Source organism: Rhinoraja longicauda, chromosome 3 (assembly GCF_053455715.1).
Source record: "Rhinoraja longicauda isolate Sanriku21f chromosome 3, sRhiLon1.1, whole genome shotgun sequence".
Taxonomy (NCBI): domain Eukaryota; kingdom Metazoa; phylum Chordata; class Chondrichthyes; order Rajiformes; family Arhynchobatidae; genus Rhinoraja; species Rhinoraja longicauda.
The window spans coordinates 60,191,180-60,204,192 of record NC_135955.1 but is presented as its reverse complement, the minus strand read 5'-3'; the positions used below and the strand labels follow the sequence as shown (position 1 = coordinate 60,204,192).

At 39.3% G+C, this 13,013-nt stretch overlaps 1 protein-coding gene across 1 annotated transcript in view; it reads left to right on the top strand.

Annotated features, from left to right (window-relative positions):
- pcsk5b (proprotein convertase subtilisin/kexin type 5b) overlaps positions 1-13,013 on the top strand; it is a 254,563-nt gene that overhangs the window by 193,874 nt on the left and 47,676 nt on the right. Inside the window, exon 21 of the mRNA XM_078396247.1 lies at positions 12,300-12,402. Within this exon, the coding sequence (XP_078252373.1) occupies positions 12,300-12,402 (103 nt within the window). The remainder of the gene's footprint in view (positions 1-12,299; positions 12,403-13,013) is intronic.

The following is a 13,013-nucleotide window of genomic DNA, read 5'->3' as shown; positions in this document are numbered from 1 at the left end:
TTGTGTAGTAAATGATTAAGAAAGTAAAATATTAGCTTGCTTGGTGGCATTTCAGAGAAATGAGAACCAAGCAATATAATTGATAAGACAGATGATTATTTAAGTTTATTACTCCACTGTTAATATTCAGCACTGAATGTTACTAAAAGCAGTGTGAACATAACAACCTTGGAATCTGAACTTATTAAAAATATATTATGGTGGGAAAGCAATTTAGCACATTGTGGCTATGTTGGTATTCACTCTTAAATTGCGGCTACTTCATCCCTCTTCACCAGCTGGTATTTACAAAATAACAATAGTTCCCATATTCTATGGTTGCACTGTCTTGGAAATTGTAAGGATTGCTAATTATAAATGCTAATTATAATAATAGTTAATAATGCTAATAGTAATAATAGTTATAATAGTTATAATAATAGTTATAATAATAATAGTTATAATAATAGTTATAATAATAATAGTTATAATAATAATAGTTATAATAATAGTTATAATAATAGTTATAATAATAGTTAATAATGCTAATTATAAAATGGCACGAGTTCTTGAAGTTGCAATCACTACTCCAAAGGCTGTGCTGTTCCGTGAGATGGAAATCATTGACCTTGCATGAACTTCACATTTTTTATGCACTATATTCACTCTTTAAGTGCAGAAGTTAATTAACCATTTTTAATGGCTCGTTAAGCCAATAATTGCTGCTGAGCACCTCTGGCAATGCAAAACAGAATCTAATTCATCAAAACCACTTTCAAAGTGCATGGTCTTTAATCATTCATTTCTACTTCAACATCATTTATTTTCAAATCTCTAAGCCAGCTGGGGGTGGGGGATGGGGATGTGGAGAAATCTTTAAGTATTAAATAAAATGAAGACCTTTTAACTTCCTAGTTTTGTTTTAATGCATATTTTGTTGACTTTGACTGATTGTTCAGCCTGCCTGATGGCATCATTATTCCTGAAGGTCTGAGATCTTCTATATCTGAGTCACAGTGACGCAGCGGTAGAGTTGTTGCCTTACAGCGCTTGCAGCGCCGGAGACCCAGGTCCGATCCCAACTACAGGTACTGTCTGTACGGAGTTTGTACATTCTCCCCGTGACCTGCATGGGTTTTCTCCGAGATCTTCCCACACTCCAAAGACGTACAGGTTTGTAGGTTAATTGGCTTGGTAAATGTAAAAATTGTCCCTAGTGGGTATTGGATAGTCGCTGGTCGGCGTGGGCCGAAGGGCCTGTTTCCGCGCTGTATCTCTAAACTAAACTGATTCATAAATAAAGCCATGGGTGCAATAACGAGGGAATTATGTTAAATCTCTGTAAAGGATGTGTATTGCTTCTAAATTTGGGGATGGTACTGAGGGAGGATGTGCAAGTTCCAGAGTGGGTATGGCAAAGTTGATGGAACCAGCAAACACTACCATAGGAGGGGCAGGAAATGCAGAACACCTTGAAAAGCAGGATAGAATTGACATGGGTTTAGAACATAAAACAGTACAGAACAGGAGCTGCACCTCATGACCTGCCATGATGCCAAATTGTATTAATCCCATCCCGGTTATTTTGGATTTCCTGTCTTTGCCATTTTACTACATTTCTCTACATTTCACAGCCTTCTTTTCTGAATGAAACCTTAGTTGCTGGAGTATATTTTTGTATAGCAGAGTGAAATATGCTCCATGTAGCTACAGCATATATGCTCACATATGAAGAGGCCAATTCGTCATGCTCCTGCTTTTTTGCGAGAGCAGCTAATTCCATTTATTAGTAATTGTTTTTCTCTCAATTCCTCTTTCATAAGTTAGAGGAGCAGAATGAGGCCATCGAGTCCACTCTGCCATGCAATCAAGATGGCTGATCCATCTTTTCCTTTCAACCCCATTCTCCTGCCTTCTCCCTTCACTTCAAAAAGTAATATTAAATCTGTTGGCGTTTAAGGGAGTAAATTTAGGATTAATGCTGCATAAAAGTATGTATATTATCGCACGTAACAATTTAAAAATCAGTTTTACACAACAAATTTAATGTCCAAGTAGTCTCTACAGTCCTATTTCTGCAAAGGGAAGGTTCCCATCCAAAATGTGTGCCTTTCATCTTTCCGTCCACGATTACCTCTTACTTCTATCTCAGCACACCCTCCTGTCCTTATAATGGCATTCTACCCTCTCTATTCGCAGTGTTGATGCAGACTCACAGCCCAAAATATTGACCATTCCTTCCCCCCCCCCCCCCCCCTTCAGTTGCTGCATGACTCGTTGAGTTCATGCTGTACATTGTTTGTTGCTGCAGATTCCAGCATTGGCAATCTCTTGTGTCTCCATCCAACGTGTTAACTGTCACTTCAGGTTTAGCCTGGATACTTTGTTTTTAAATTTTATTTTTTTTCTCTCTCAATTTTCGGGATTATTATTTATCCTTGTAGTAACAAAAAATCATTGTGAAATAAAGTCTCACCGGGGAATCAACGTTTTCAATATAACTGGTTGTGAATCCATGCAGGTTACTGCTGCCACATTGCTGAGATAATGTACTGTTTTGTTACCTTAAGGGGTGCCTTGAGATGGGGTGCTGTCATAAATGAACATATCTACAGTACTCCAAAATGACCATTTTTCATATCAACAAACACAATATAACCACCAGGAAGGAGCAGTAGGGCAATCATACTTCAGCATCTCAATACCAAAAATATTATGCTAATTTTTTGGCATACCTCCAACTAAACAGCAATGAGAAGCTCTCCGGAAAGTACTCAAAGTTCTGCTACACTGTGTTCCTGGAAATAATTAACTTTAAAAAAAGAAAATTGAAAAATTGGTCAGAAAATGACAAGTCAGGCATCTGTTGCAGATGTGCAATGTTACACATCTGGTCAGAGGACTCCCAGTCATAGGTACAATGGATACCCAGGAGAGGAAGTAAAGCAAAATAAAATCTTGGACTAGTTATCCAAAACAAAATTTTCAAAATCATTTTGCAATCCCTTTGTGACTGGGACTCATCCAAAACAAAAACCAGGAAATGCTCAGCTGGCCAGATATCATCTGTGGAGAGCACATTTGTCAGATGGCTGTATTGACTGTTGTTTCTATTAATTGACATCTGACATCCTGCCCCAGTCAGGAAATGGTTTAGCTCTTTTTCCAAGCTAGATGGTACAGCAATATTCAGCACACAAACCATCAGCTCATTCCCTGGGGAAAACAATGTGTAACATCTAATTCGTTGCACCTTGTGTCTTGGCAACTTAAAAATAAATAATTTGTCAACCTTTAGAAAGGTTTGATCATTTATTGTGTTGTAGATTATGCTTGAATGTCCCATTGATCTAGGGTTCTCTAAACAATGTAGCAGCAGATCTTTAATGGTATTGGGCTTTCGGAGATTATTAAACATTAAGCCAGAGACGACCTTTTCTCAACCTCTCAGTGTTACCAGATCTCAACCTCTTTCAAAGCTTTAATATTACAGTGATTTGAGGTCACTTAAACTGGACATAGCTTTTAAACTTGTCTGTATTGGCGATGTTCATTCAGAGAAATCTATATAAATTATATATATTACTAAAACTCATCTTGTTTGTTTGTTTGTCGCTTTGTTAGTTTGATTGTACGTACCCAAAATACAGCCAAAACGGTACACGATAGTGCAACAATTTTAGGCTCACCATTGGCCAGCAGTTCAAATGGTTGTTATATATTTAAAGTTAGTCACTTTTTAAACTTTAATAAATCCCTTTTCCACTTGCCCTGCCTGTCAGCCGCGCCTGCGCAGTAATACATCCGTGTTCGACGTCACAATGTGAACCCAACGGGTCCGAGCCTGCGCTGTTGAGGCCCGTTGATCTAATACTTACGTAAGATGGCTGCCGCATCTGCGCATGTGCTCAAAGCATGCTGGTTGTCCGCCAGGGCTTCTTCCTGCTCAAAGCAATGGCCATCGCCGTCCAGCTGCTGCTGCAGGAGAGGTTTGCACCCAACGGGTCCACGGGTCGCTCTGGATGCCGCTCTGGGGCCGGGGTGAGTGGCTCCTTCTCCCTTTTCCTCTGCCCCTTCGCCCGGCCCCGGCCCCGGAGGAGTTTTAAAGGGAGTTGAGAGGGGATGGAGTGGGTGAGTGTCGTCAGTTGGAGGAGGGTTGCCGAGCCCACAGGAGAGGTTTGGACGGAGGTTTGCCAGGCCCGCAGGAGAGGTTTGGACCCAATGGGTCCATGCCCTGCTAGTATATACTAATATTCAAATCTCTTCCTCTTACTATTTACTTCCAATCTAACGTTAACCATTTTTCTTTCCACAAATGCTGCCTGACTTATTAACTTTTTCCAACATCCTCCATTTTTGTTTCAGATTTCCAACTTTTTTTAAATTTTCACCACCAAACTTGATTTATTTGTATAAATTTAGCATTATTCTCCTTTCCCAAAGTTGCTAAAATTTCTCAATCTTTAACTTAGTGGCGTGAAGCAATGGTGCCTGAATTTTGAAATAGAAGCTGGATGTGCAAATCTTTTACTTTTGTATATTTCCACAGTAAAACACATTTGTACCAGATGCTATGCTTTATAGCAAAGCTCTGGAATGGTTGGGTTTTCAGCCAGAGTTATTCCAGGCTCCTTTGACATTTGTCCCCCTTCCATCATTTTGTTTGAAATGGGATTGACTCAGAACAGATCTGGCATTTCCATGAAGCACTGTTGAACATTGGCAGCTGCAGAAATATTCACTATTGCAATCTGTAATCTGATTGTCTGACAGAGCTCTCCCTTTGACATTCAAACCAAGTTAAATCTGGAACTTAACCTTACTTCGATAAGTGCAGAAACAAGTGCCTGGAGCAGCACTGATTTCCATAAAAATGAAGTGCTAACCTGGTGAAGCTGAACAGATGCATTTGACATAACTAGATATTCACAAACTGATCCTTAAAATGGTCAATTTACACAAGGAAGAAAAATAAACAAGCAGAACCTGTACTCTATAAAGAATAGGAGGACCTCTTTGAAATAAACAAATTTGGTGTGGGATATTGTTTATTTATTAACTCTATTTTAGAATTAGGAGTCTCATTTTCAGAATAAAGGGCCAACCATTTAGGACGTAAATGAGAAGAAATTTCTTTATGCAGAAGGTAACAAATCTTTGCCAATTTATTCATATGATGGTGGTGGATGCTGAATCACTGAATATATTCAAATTGGAAATCAAAAGAAATTTAGCTACTAAAACAATCAAGAAATACGGGTGTAGTGCAAGTAAGTGGCACTGTGGTAAACGATCCATTATTTGATTGAATGAAGGAGCCTTGATAACACGTTCAATAACATCTTTTATCACTTTGCTGGTGTCCTAAGTCCTTTTACTATGTTCTAAGGCAATCGTGTTCCTCCAGAGATGGCCACCTCACAGAAGCCAGTCTTCAGCTAATTTGTTTAATTCCATGAGATATTAAGAAAGAACATAGAACAATAGATAGAACAAAAGCTATGGGTTCAGGCAACACCTGGCTGTTATACCAAAAAAACGCACTAAAAAACAGTGGCACCTCTGGGCAAACTGTTATAGTATAGTTACAACATTGACAACTACCGTATAATGAGGACAATTACCCAGCTGATGTCTTGTTCAAAAAATGTAGTACAAATCCAATCCAGCTAATTGCAACAATCAATAGACCCTCAAGCATCAGCAAAGTGACATATGTTGTTGACTGTGCTATCAATGGCTCTTACACACCAACAGCCGTCGTGGGTTTTGCCAGGACCCTCAGTTACAACCTCATTACAGCCTTGGGCGAAATGTAGATCAAAGAGCTGAGTGCTGAAAGGTGAAGCGAGGCTGCCTGGCCTTGAAAGCAAGACACCCTGATAAAATGGAAGTTGATGAGCAACAAGAGGAAAGCTTTCCAATGAATGGAGAGTTTCATGGCAGAAAAAAAAGCAATGACAATGCTTCTCAAAGTTGAATCTTTTCAGTTACAGGAAGTCCCGTAAAGTGTTCCTCAGAGGCTGTATCCTGGGCCCAGTAATCTTCAGTTGCTTCATCGGTGACCTTTCTTCCATCAAAGTCATAGTGCTAACTGATGGTTTCATGACATCCAATTCCATTCACAACTTCTCAGCCGATGAAGCAGTCTTTGCATACCTGCAGTAACACTTAGACAATACTTAGGGATGTGCTGATGAGTGGAAAGTAACATTCTTGCTGTTAAAATGCCAGACAATGACCAATAAAAGAGAGTATTACCATCTATTCCCCACCTAAAACATCCTGGAGATTTCTAATGAGAAATTATTCTAATATCTACTTTCTAATATCATTAGAAATTTTCTACATTGGAAAAAAATTCTAATATCTTTATTTAATGCTCAATAGCATAACTTATGCGAAACCCCTCACCATAATGCATGACAATTGGGAGATAGGTACTATTGATGTAATTTGCAGAAAGTTGTCGTCTTGAAATATCCAATCTTTCACAAGACATGTTAGGAATGGAATAGAATTCCTTTTACTTGCCTGGATGAATGGTCCAGCAACAATACTTGAAGCAACTCAACATTATCACAGACAGCAGCGGGCTTTGCTGATATCCACTATCTAAGCATTTAATTACTTTTATCACCCATTACGTCAATGACATTTTGATATTCACCATCTCCATGTGGAAGGGGAATTGTAGCATGTGATACAAACATCTCGACAAGAGGGTCCCAGCCCCAAAACGTCACCTCTCCAAGTTTCAAGAAATGCTGCATGACTCGCTGATTTACTCCAGCATTTGGTGTCTTTTTTTGGTAATCCACTATCTGAAGTTCCTTGTGTTTAGTAGGAATGAAATTTAGGATCAACAGTAAACAAGAAAGTGAAAGATGGGGGAGGAAAAAAGATGACGAAAGACATTTCCTTTCTATGTTATATTTAGAAAAATCCATACAAGGATTAATGGGTAAATAACTTGAGAAAATTACCATATTAATCTACATGATATTTATATAAAACAGAACATGCAGAATCCATGGGTGACGTTTCGGGTCAGACCCTTCATCACCACCCATTCCATCTCTCCAGTGATGCTGCCTGTCCCGTTGAGTTGCTCCAGCATTTTGTGTCCATCGTCGATGTAAACCAGCATCTGCAATTCCTTCTTACACCAAATGCAGAATGGTTACCCATAATATTCTATTACTACATTGGTCTTATTTTAAATGCTACCATAAATAGGGAAGTTTTCTTCAAAGTGTAATTTTTCAAAATACATAACTGACGCTTCACATACCTCAGTAAATGTAATAATTACTTTATTACTTACTAGATGTTTTCTCCAGTTCATGACAACCATGTAAAATCCTGCGCAAAATCAATAAGCAAAGTACTAAAATTGAAGTTTTGTTGAGTTATGGACAGCTTCAAAGGTGGCAAATTGACAGATATTTTTTGGCAGTTGCCATATTTGCAATATTTTATCATATTTTCCTCTCAAAAGCTGTCCAGTACATTTTCAGGATTCTGTGATCTGCACGTTCTAGCTTTGAATGGAGGAAAAGTAAACTTTGCACACCTGTTGTTTATTAGACTACCCTCTGATGAAACAATCAGGTTCTTTGTGCATCCACCAGCTGAGAAAGTAGTTCTTAATGGTTGTAACTTTTTAATATAAAATTAGAACTAGAAAGTGGTGTCCCCATTTTCATTTAATGACCGATCTTTTCAGTCTCATCCAAATGTGTATTTTATTAGTTGAAGGTTTTCAGGTAACAAGGAGAATGCTGTGGATGACTCCTTTGACAATCGCCCAGAAGATATTTAAACTAGCAGCCTCTATGGCATGAAGTTGGGAAGAACCAGACTCCTTTCATTTTCTTCCAACATCTGTTTAAACGCAACATATGCACCATGTCTAATATTCTGCCATTTTGATACTAGCCCAAGGAGACAAAATGGGCTTATTGTAGCCCACAATATGATTTTTAGTGAGATACTAGACGGGCGTGGACCGTTGGGTCCAAATCTCTCCTGCGGGCCCGGCAACCCTCCATGCAAACCTCTCCTGTGGCCAGCAGCAGGAGAGCTCTCCTTACTCCCCCCTCATTGGCTGCCACTCCCGTCACTCGGGCGGGTCCCGCCCCCCCTCCGAACGGCAACCCTCCCCCAACTGCACACGCGCAGATGCAGCGGCCATCTAATGCAAGTATTAAATTTAAAAAGTGATTTTTTAAATCTCTCCTGCGGGCCCTGCAACCCTCCGTGCAAACCTTCCCTATGGGCGCGGCAACCCCCGTTGGGTGCAAGCTCCTGCGGCAACCCTCCCCCAACTGACGATCCATGGACACGGAGTGTCCCCCGGGGCTGTGGGCAGGCGAGGGGGGACAAGAAAGGGGAGAAGGAGCCACTCACCTCGGCCCCGGGTGGCCATTGTGTCGGCCATCACGAGCCGTGGACTCGTTGGGTGGAAACCTATCCTGCAGCGGCAACTCGGCGACCACGGCCATTTTGTTTGACCATCTGCCGCCGCGATGCACCAAGGGAAGAAGGTCAGGTGCGGGGCACGCCGGGACGGGCACCGGTCCTCCCAGCAGAGGGGGGGGGGGGGGGGGAGGGAGAGAGGAGAGCGCATTTTTTAAAGTTTCAGCTCGACGGCTCAGCAGCAGCAGCAGCTCGTCCCACCCCGGTGGTCGTCGTGTGCCCCCCCCCCCCCCCCTTTGGCCGCCATTTCCGTCAGTCGGGCGGGTCCCACAGCTGACGTCCAGGAAAAATGGAAAAGTAATTTTAAAATGTCAATAACTTTAAAAATATAACACCAATTTGAATGAAACTTCGCTAATGCACACCCCAGGACAATGGTGAGTAAGGTGGGCCTAAAATTGTTGCGCTATCATGTACCGTTTTAGCTGTATTTCGGGATCAAACAGTCAAATATAGATACAAACAAGATGAGAGTTTTAGTGATATATATATAGATTATTTAGAACCAGTAGCCGTTTCACACATGTTAAACTCAGACATCTTTGTGAGTTATCTTCAGAGCAATTTTAATCTTGGGAGAGATTCATTTCAATTTGTACCAAGTGCAATGACTTTGTAAAAAATGAGGCAAGAGTCTTTACCATATAGTTTTGCAGCAGAACTTATTCTCTTATGTCAGAGCTAGAGAATGGGGTGAAAAACAAAACCAGAAAAGGTAAGTCCTCATTTTACTTTAAATGTTTTTTCAAGATGGCGCAATGGTAGAGTTGATGCCTTGCAGCTCCGGAGACCTGGGTTCAATCCCGACTACAAGTGCTATCTGTACAGACTTTGTACGTTCTCGTCGTGACCGCATGGGTTTTCTCCAAAATCTTCGTTTTCCTCCCACACTCCAAAGACGTACAGGTTTGTAAGTCAATTGGCTTGATTAAAGTCTAATGATTGTCCCTATTGTGAGTGGGATAATGTTAATGTGTGGGGATCACTGGTCGGTGCAGATCTGGTGGGCCGAAGGGCCTGTTTCCACACCGTATCTCTAAACTAAACTAATAGGCACTATAGGTACTTATAAGTGATAATGGACTGACAAGAGAGTCACTCTTTAACCCTAACAGTGTGACATATAATTGGAGCTTAATTAAGTCAGGGAGCCACTTTTTCTTTGCACAGTGATGATTTTTGGTCAAAAGGATGCTTCCTACCATTGGCTCAATCTCCTCAGAAATAATTCAACCAGCTTCATGAAAAGTTGATTATCAGGAATACGATATTTAACCATTTTATTGTAATTCTCAAGTAGAAATAGCCTCAGTTCAAAGATACAAATGCAGTTATTAAATCATTCATGAAGAACAAGTGGTTAAATATTAAGATAATCTGATGTAAAAACATTAATAGTTTTACAATTATCCCATCAATAGGTTAGAACAGATCCAGAATGCCCACAGTTTCATTACAATGACCATAATATTCCAATTAGCCTGACTGGTTAGATGTCTATAAAGTGCATGGATTGGATATTTCTCCAAGAAAGAGGTGTGGCATGGTGGTGCGGTGGTAGAGTTGGTGTCTTACAGCACCAGAGACCTGGGTTTGATCCTGACTACATATGTCAGTATGGAGTTTGCACGTTCTCCCTGTGACCACGTGTGGTTTTCCCCGGGTGTTCCGGTTTCCTCCCACACTCCAAAGATGTACAGATTTGTAAGTTAATTGGCTTCGGTAAAAATAAATTGTAAAATTGTCCCTGATGTGTAGGACAGTATTAGTGTACGAGGTGATCACTGGTCAACGTGGACTTGGTGGGCCATAGGGCCAGTTTCCACATATATCTCTTAAGTCTAAACTGGGTAGTTGATACCAAAAGTACGCTGTTTTTGTATGTCTATATCGCTACAAACTATTCACATCCAAGCTTCCTACAAATCTCATGCATATATGCCACAATTGTATCTTTTGAGAAAGGAAATCAATGTAAATAATCAGTCTAAGCATATGAGACATACAACTATCATAAAGGTATTTTTTTTTAAGTGTTCTTCGTGAGGACAATATTGAGAAGTCCTTAAATAAACACCAGAAAACAGTACCTTCCTGTTATAGCTATCATCCTACAGTAACTTTGCACTCATTTTGAGTGGGAATGATCGTAGGAAATTTTGTTTGCATGGCCTTCAGCTTTGGAGTTTGGCCATTATAATGATGCAAGGTGTAACTAAGTAAAGAGACAAAAGACGTGCAAAAGATCAAGGAAACAGGTGTTTAATTCACTTGTGTGTGAGTTTTCTCAATCTTTTGTATTATGCTGAAGTTAGTTTGATAGGTAAACCAATCCTTTTTAAATACAGTATTAAAACTCAATGGTTGAATTTCATAATAAATAGCAAATATTGTTTTAGTGTTTAAATCTCATCTCTGAAATTCAGGTGCCAAGATTGCCAACATTTTCCTCTTTGCAACAGCGCATATTTTTTTCCTTTTCCGATGGAGTCGCATGGATTTAGGCTCAGCATATGCACATGTTACTGTTGACCTCACAGAGATCATACTTAATCAATAACAATTCCTTAATTTAGATTTATATATCCCAATTTTTCACATGAAGTAATGCAAAGAAAATTCATGAAAATCAACCAAAAATTGTGAATGCTGGAATCTGAAATAAAAAACAGAAAATTGGGGTGACACTTGGTCACTTGAGCTGCAGTCATGGAAGGATGTACTTGCAGTGCTGGCTCGAAGGGCCAAATGGCCTCCCCCTGCACCTATTTTCTATGTTTTTTCCTTGATAACATTTAATGTCCCAGCACAAGACCCTAAGGGTGTTGGTCTGATAAAGGATGTTGAAGGTCAACCATTAACTCGCTTTCTCTTTCCAAACAAAAGTTGTGTACAGATTTCTGAAAGTGAAACATTGATTGTCTGCAAAAATTCAATTATGCTTAATATTTAAACAACATGAGAAAAGCTTTGCATTGTACCTCAGTACATGTGACAATAATACACCTAAACCTAGTTTATGTATATAAATCAATCGATTTATTATATTTTGGATATGTGTTTGTGTATATATATATATATATATAGAGGGAGAAAGAGAGAGAGATTATAATTTGTAACAATTTTCATGAATAGAATGCATAGGTAAAAAAAACACCATGATATTTTTCTTACCGCTGATACAATCAACACCATGTGAGCATTATTCCACCATGTGGGCTGAGCTGTTGAGTGTTTCCAGTACTTGGCATTTTTATTTCAGATTTCCAACATCTGCAGTTTTATTTTGATTATCATGCTTTATGCTGGCTGGCAGAAAATGAAGCAACTTCTTTCTTTACAGCTTTACATCAAGCAGATGGCCTTTTGGATTGTTCCCAGTGAAAGGGATGAGAATGCAATCAATAAGCCAAGGCTGACTTTAATTTAAGCAAGATTACGCTTGTGTACTTTTTGAGGCCATACAGCCAAAACAACTAGAGTTCACTACAGTTTATGAACTGTTTAAATACCAAGTGTGCTATTTCTCTCACACCTTTAGTAGTTCATTTATTTTTCTCATTCTTCTAACTTTATGTAATTTTTCTTTGCCGATCAGTTATGACATGGCATTAGTTATTTTGTTCTTTGTATCGTTCTGTTGAGTTCTCTCATGTATAATTAAAACTATTATTTGCATTGTAACTTCATCAAAAAGGAATGTTTGCAAAGGACCATGTTTAATGCTCTGCTGATGGCTGAAGACCTGAAAGATTTTAGAAAGAATACTCACATCCAAATGTCATAAGGTTGTGCATGATCTTATTGTACTTTGCTTCTTCTTTTTTTCATTGTTGTAGGTGAATATATTGATGATGCAGGGAAGTGCCACTACTGTCATTCCTATTGTGATAAATGTTCTGGCCCAGGCAAAGATGAGTGTATTAGTTGTGCTGTTCCAAGGTGAGTCCTTTTGACAATATCCCCTATGTCTTCCTGCTTTGCTTGGTAATTAGTTTGTAGTTACTCCTCTAGTCACATCTGTCCCAATTCCAAAGTAAACCAACTCATAAATTACAACTGGAATAAAGAAACAGCCAGCATCTATGGGGAGAAAACAGTGTTGATATCAAAGGTTGTTAACCTTTCAACCAAACTGTAAGTTGTTAAAAATTTTACTGTTCATTGACAAGTTTGGGGGCTGGGAAGCTGGTGGGGATAGGGAAAAGCAAGAATGATAAATAAGATTTATGGTAGGGTAGAGAGCACGAAAGAATAAGCAGCAAAAGAGTAACGATGGTACTTAAATGACCTCATGGAAAGGTGATGTACTTTTTCCTAGCTTTACATTGAACTTCAGTGACATAAACAGCCAAGCTGAGAAGTAGAATAGTGACTTAAAGTGACATGCAGTGGGGTCACCTTTTCTGGCTGAAAGAGTATTTTGCAAAGTGATCGTGAACTCTACATTTGATATCCAAAATCCAAAAGATTTTCCATCAGAACATTCTTTGAGCAATATAAATCTCAGTTTCACTATAAAGGAATATTTGGGACTTTTCAATATAATGAAG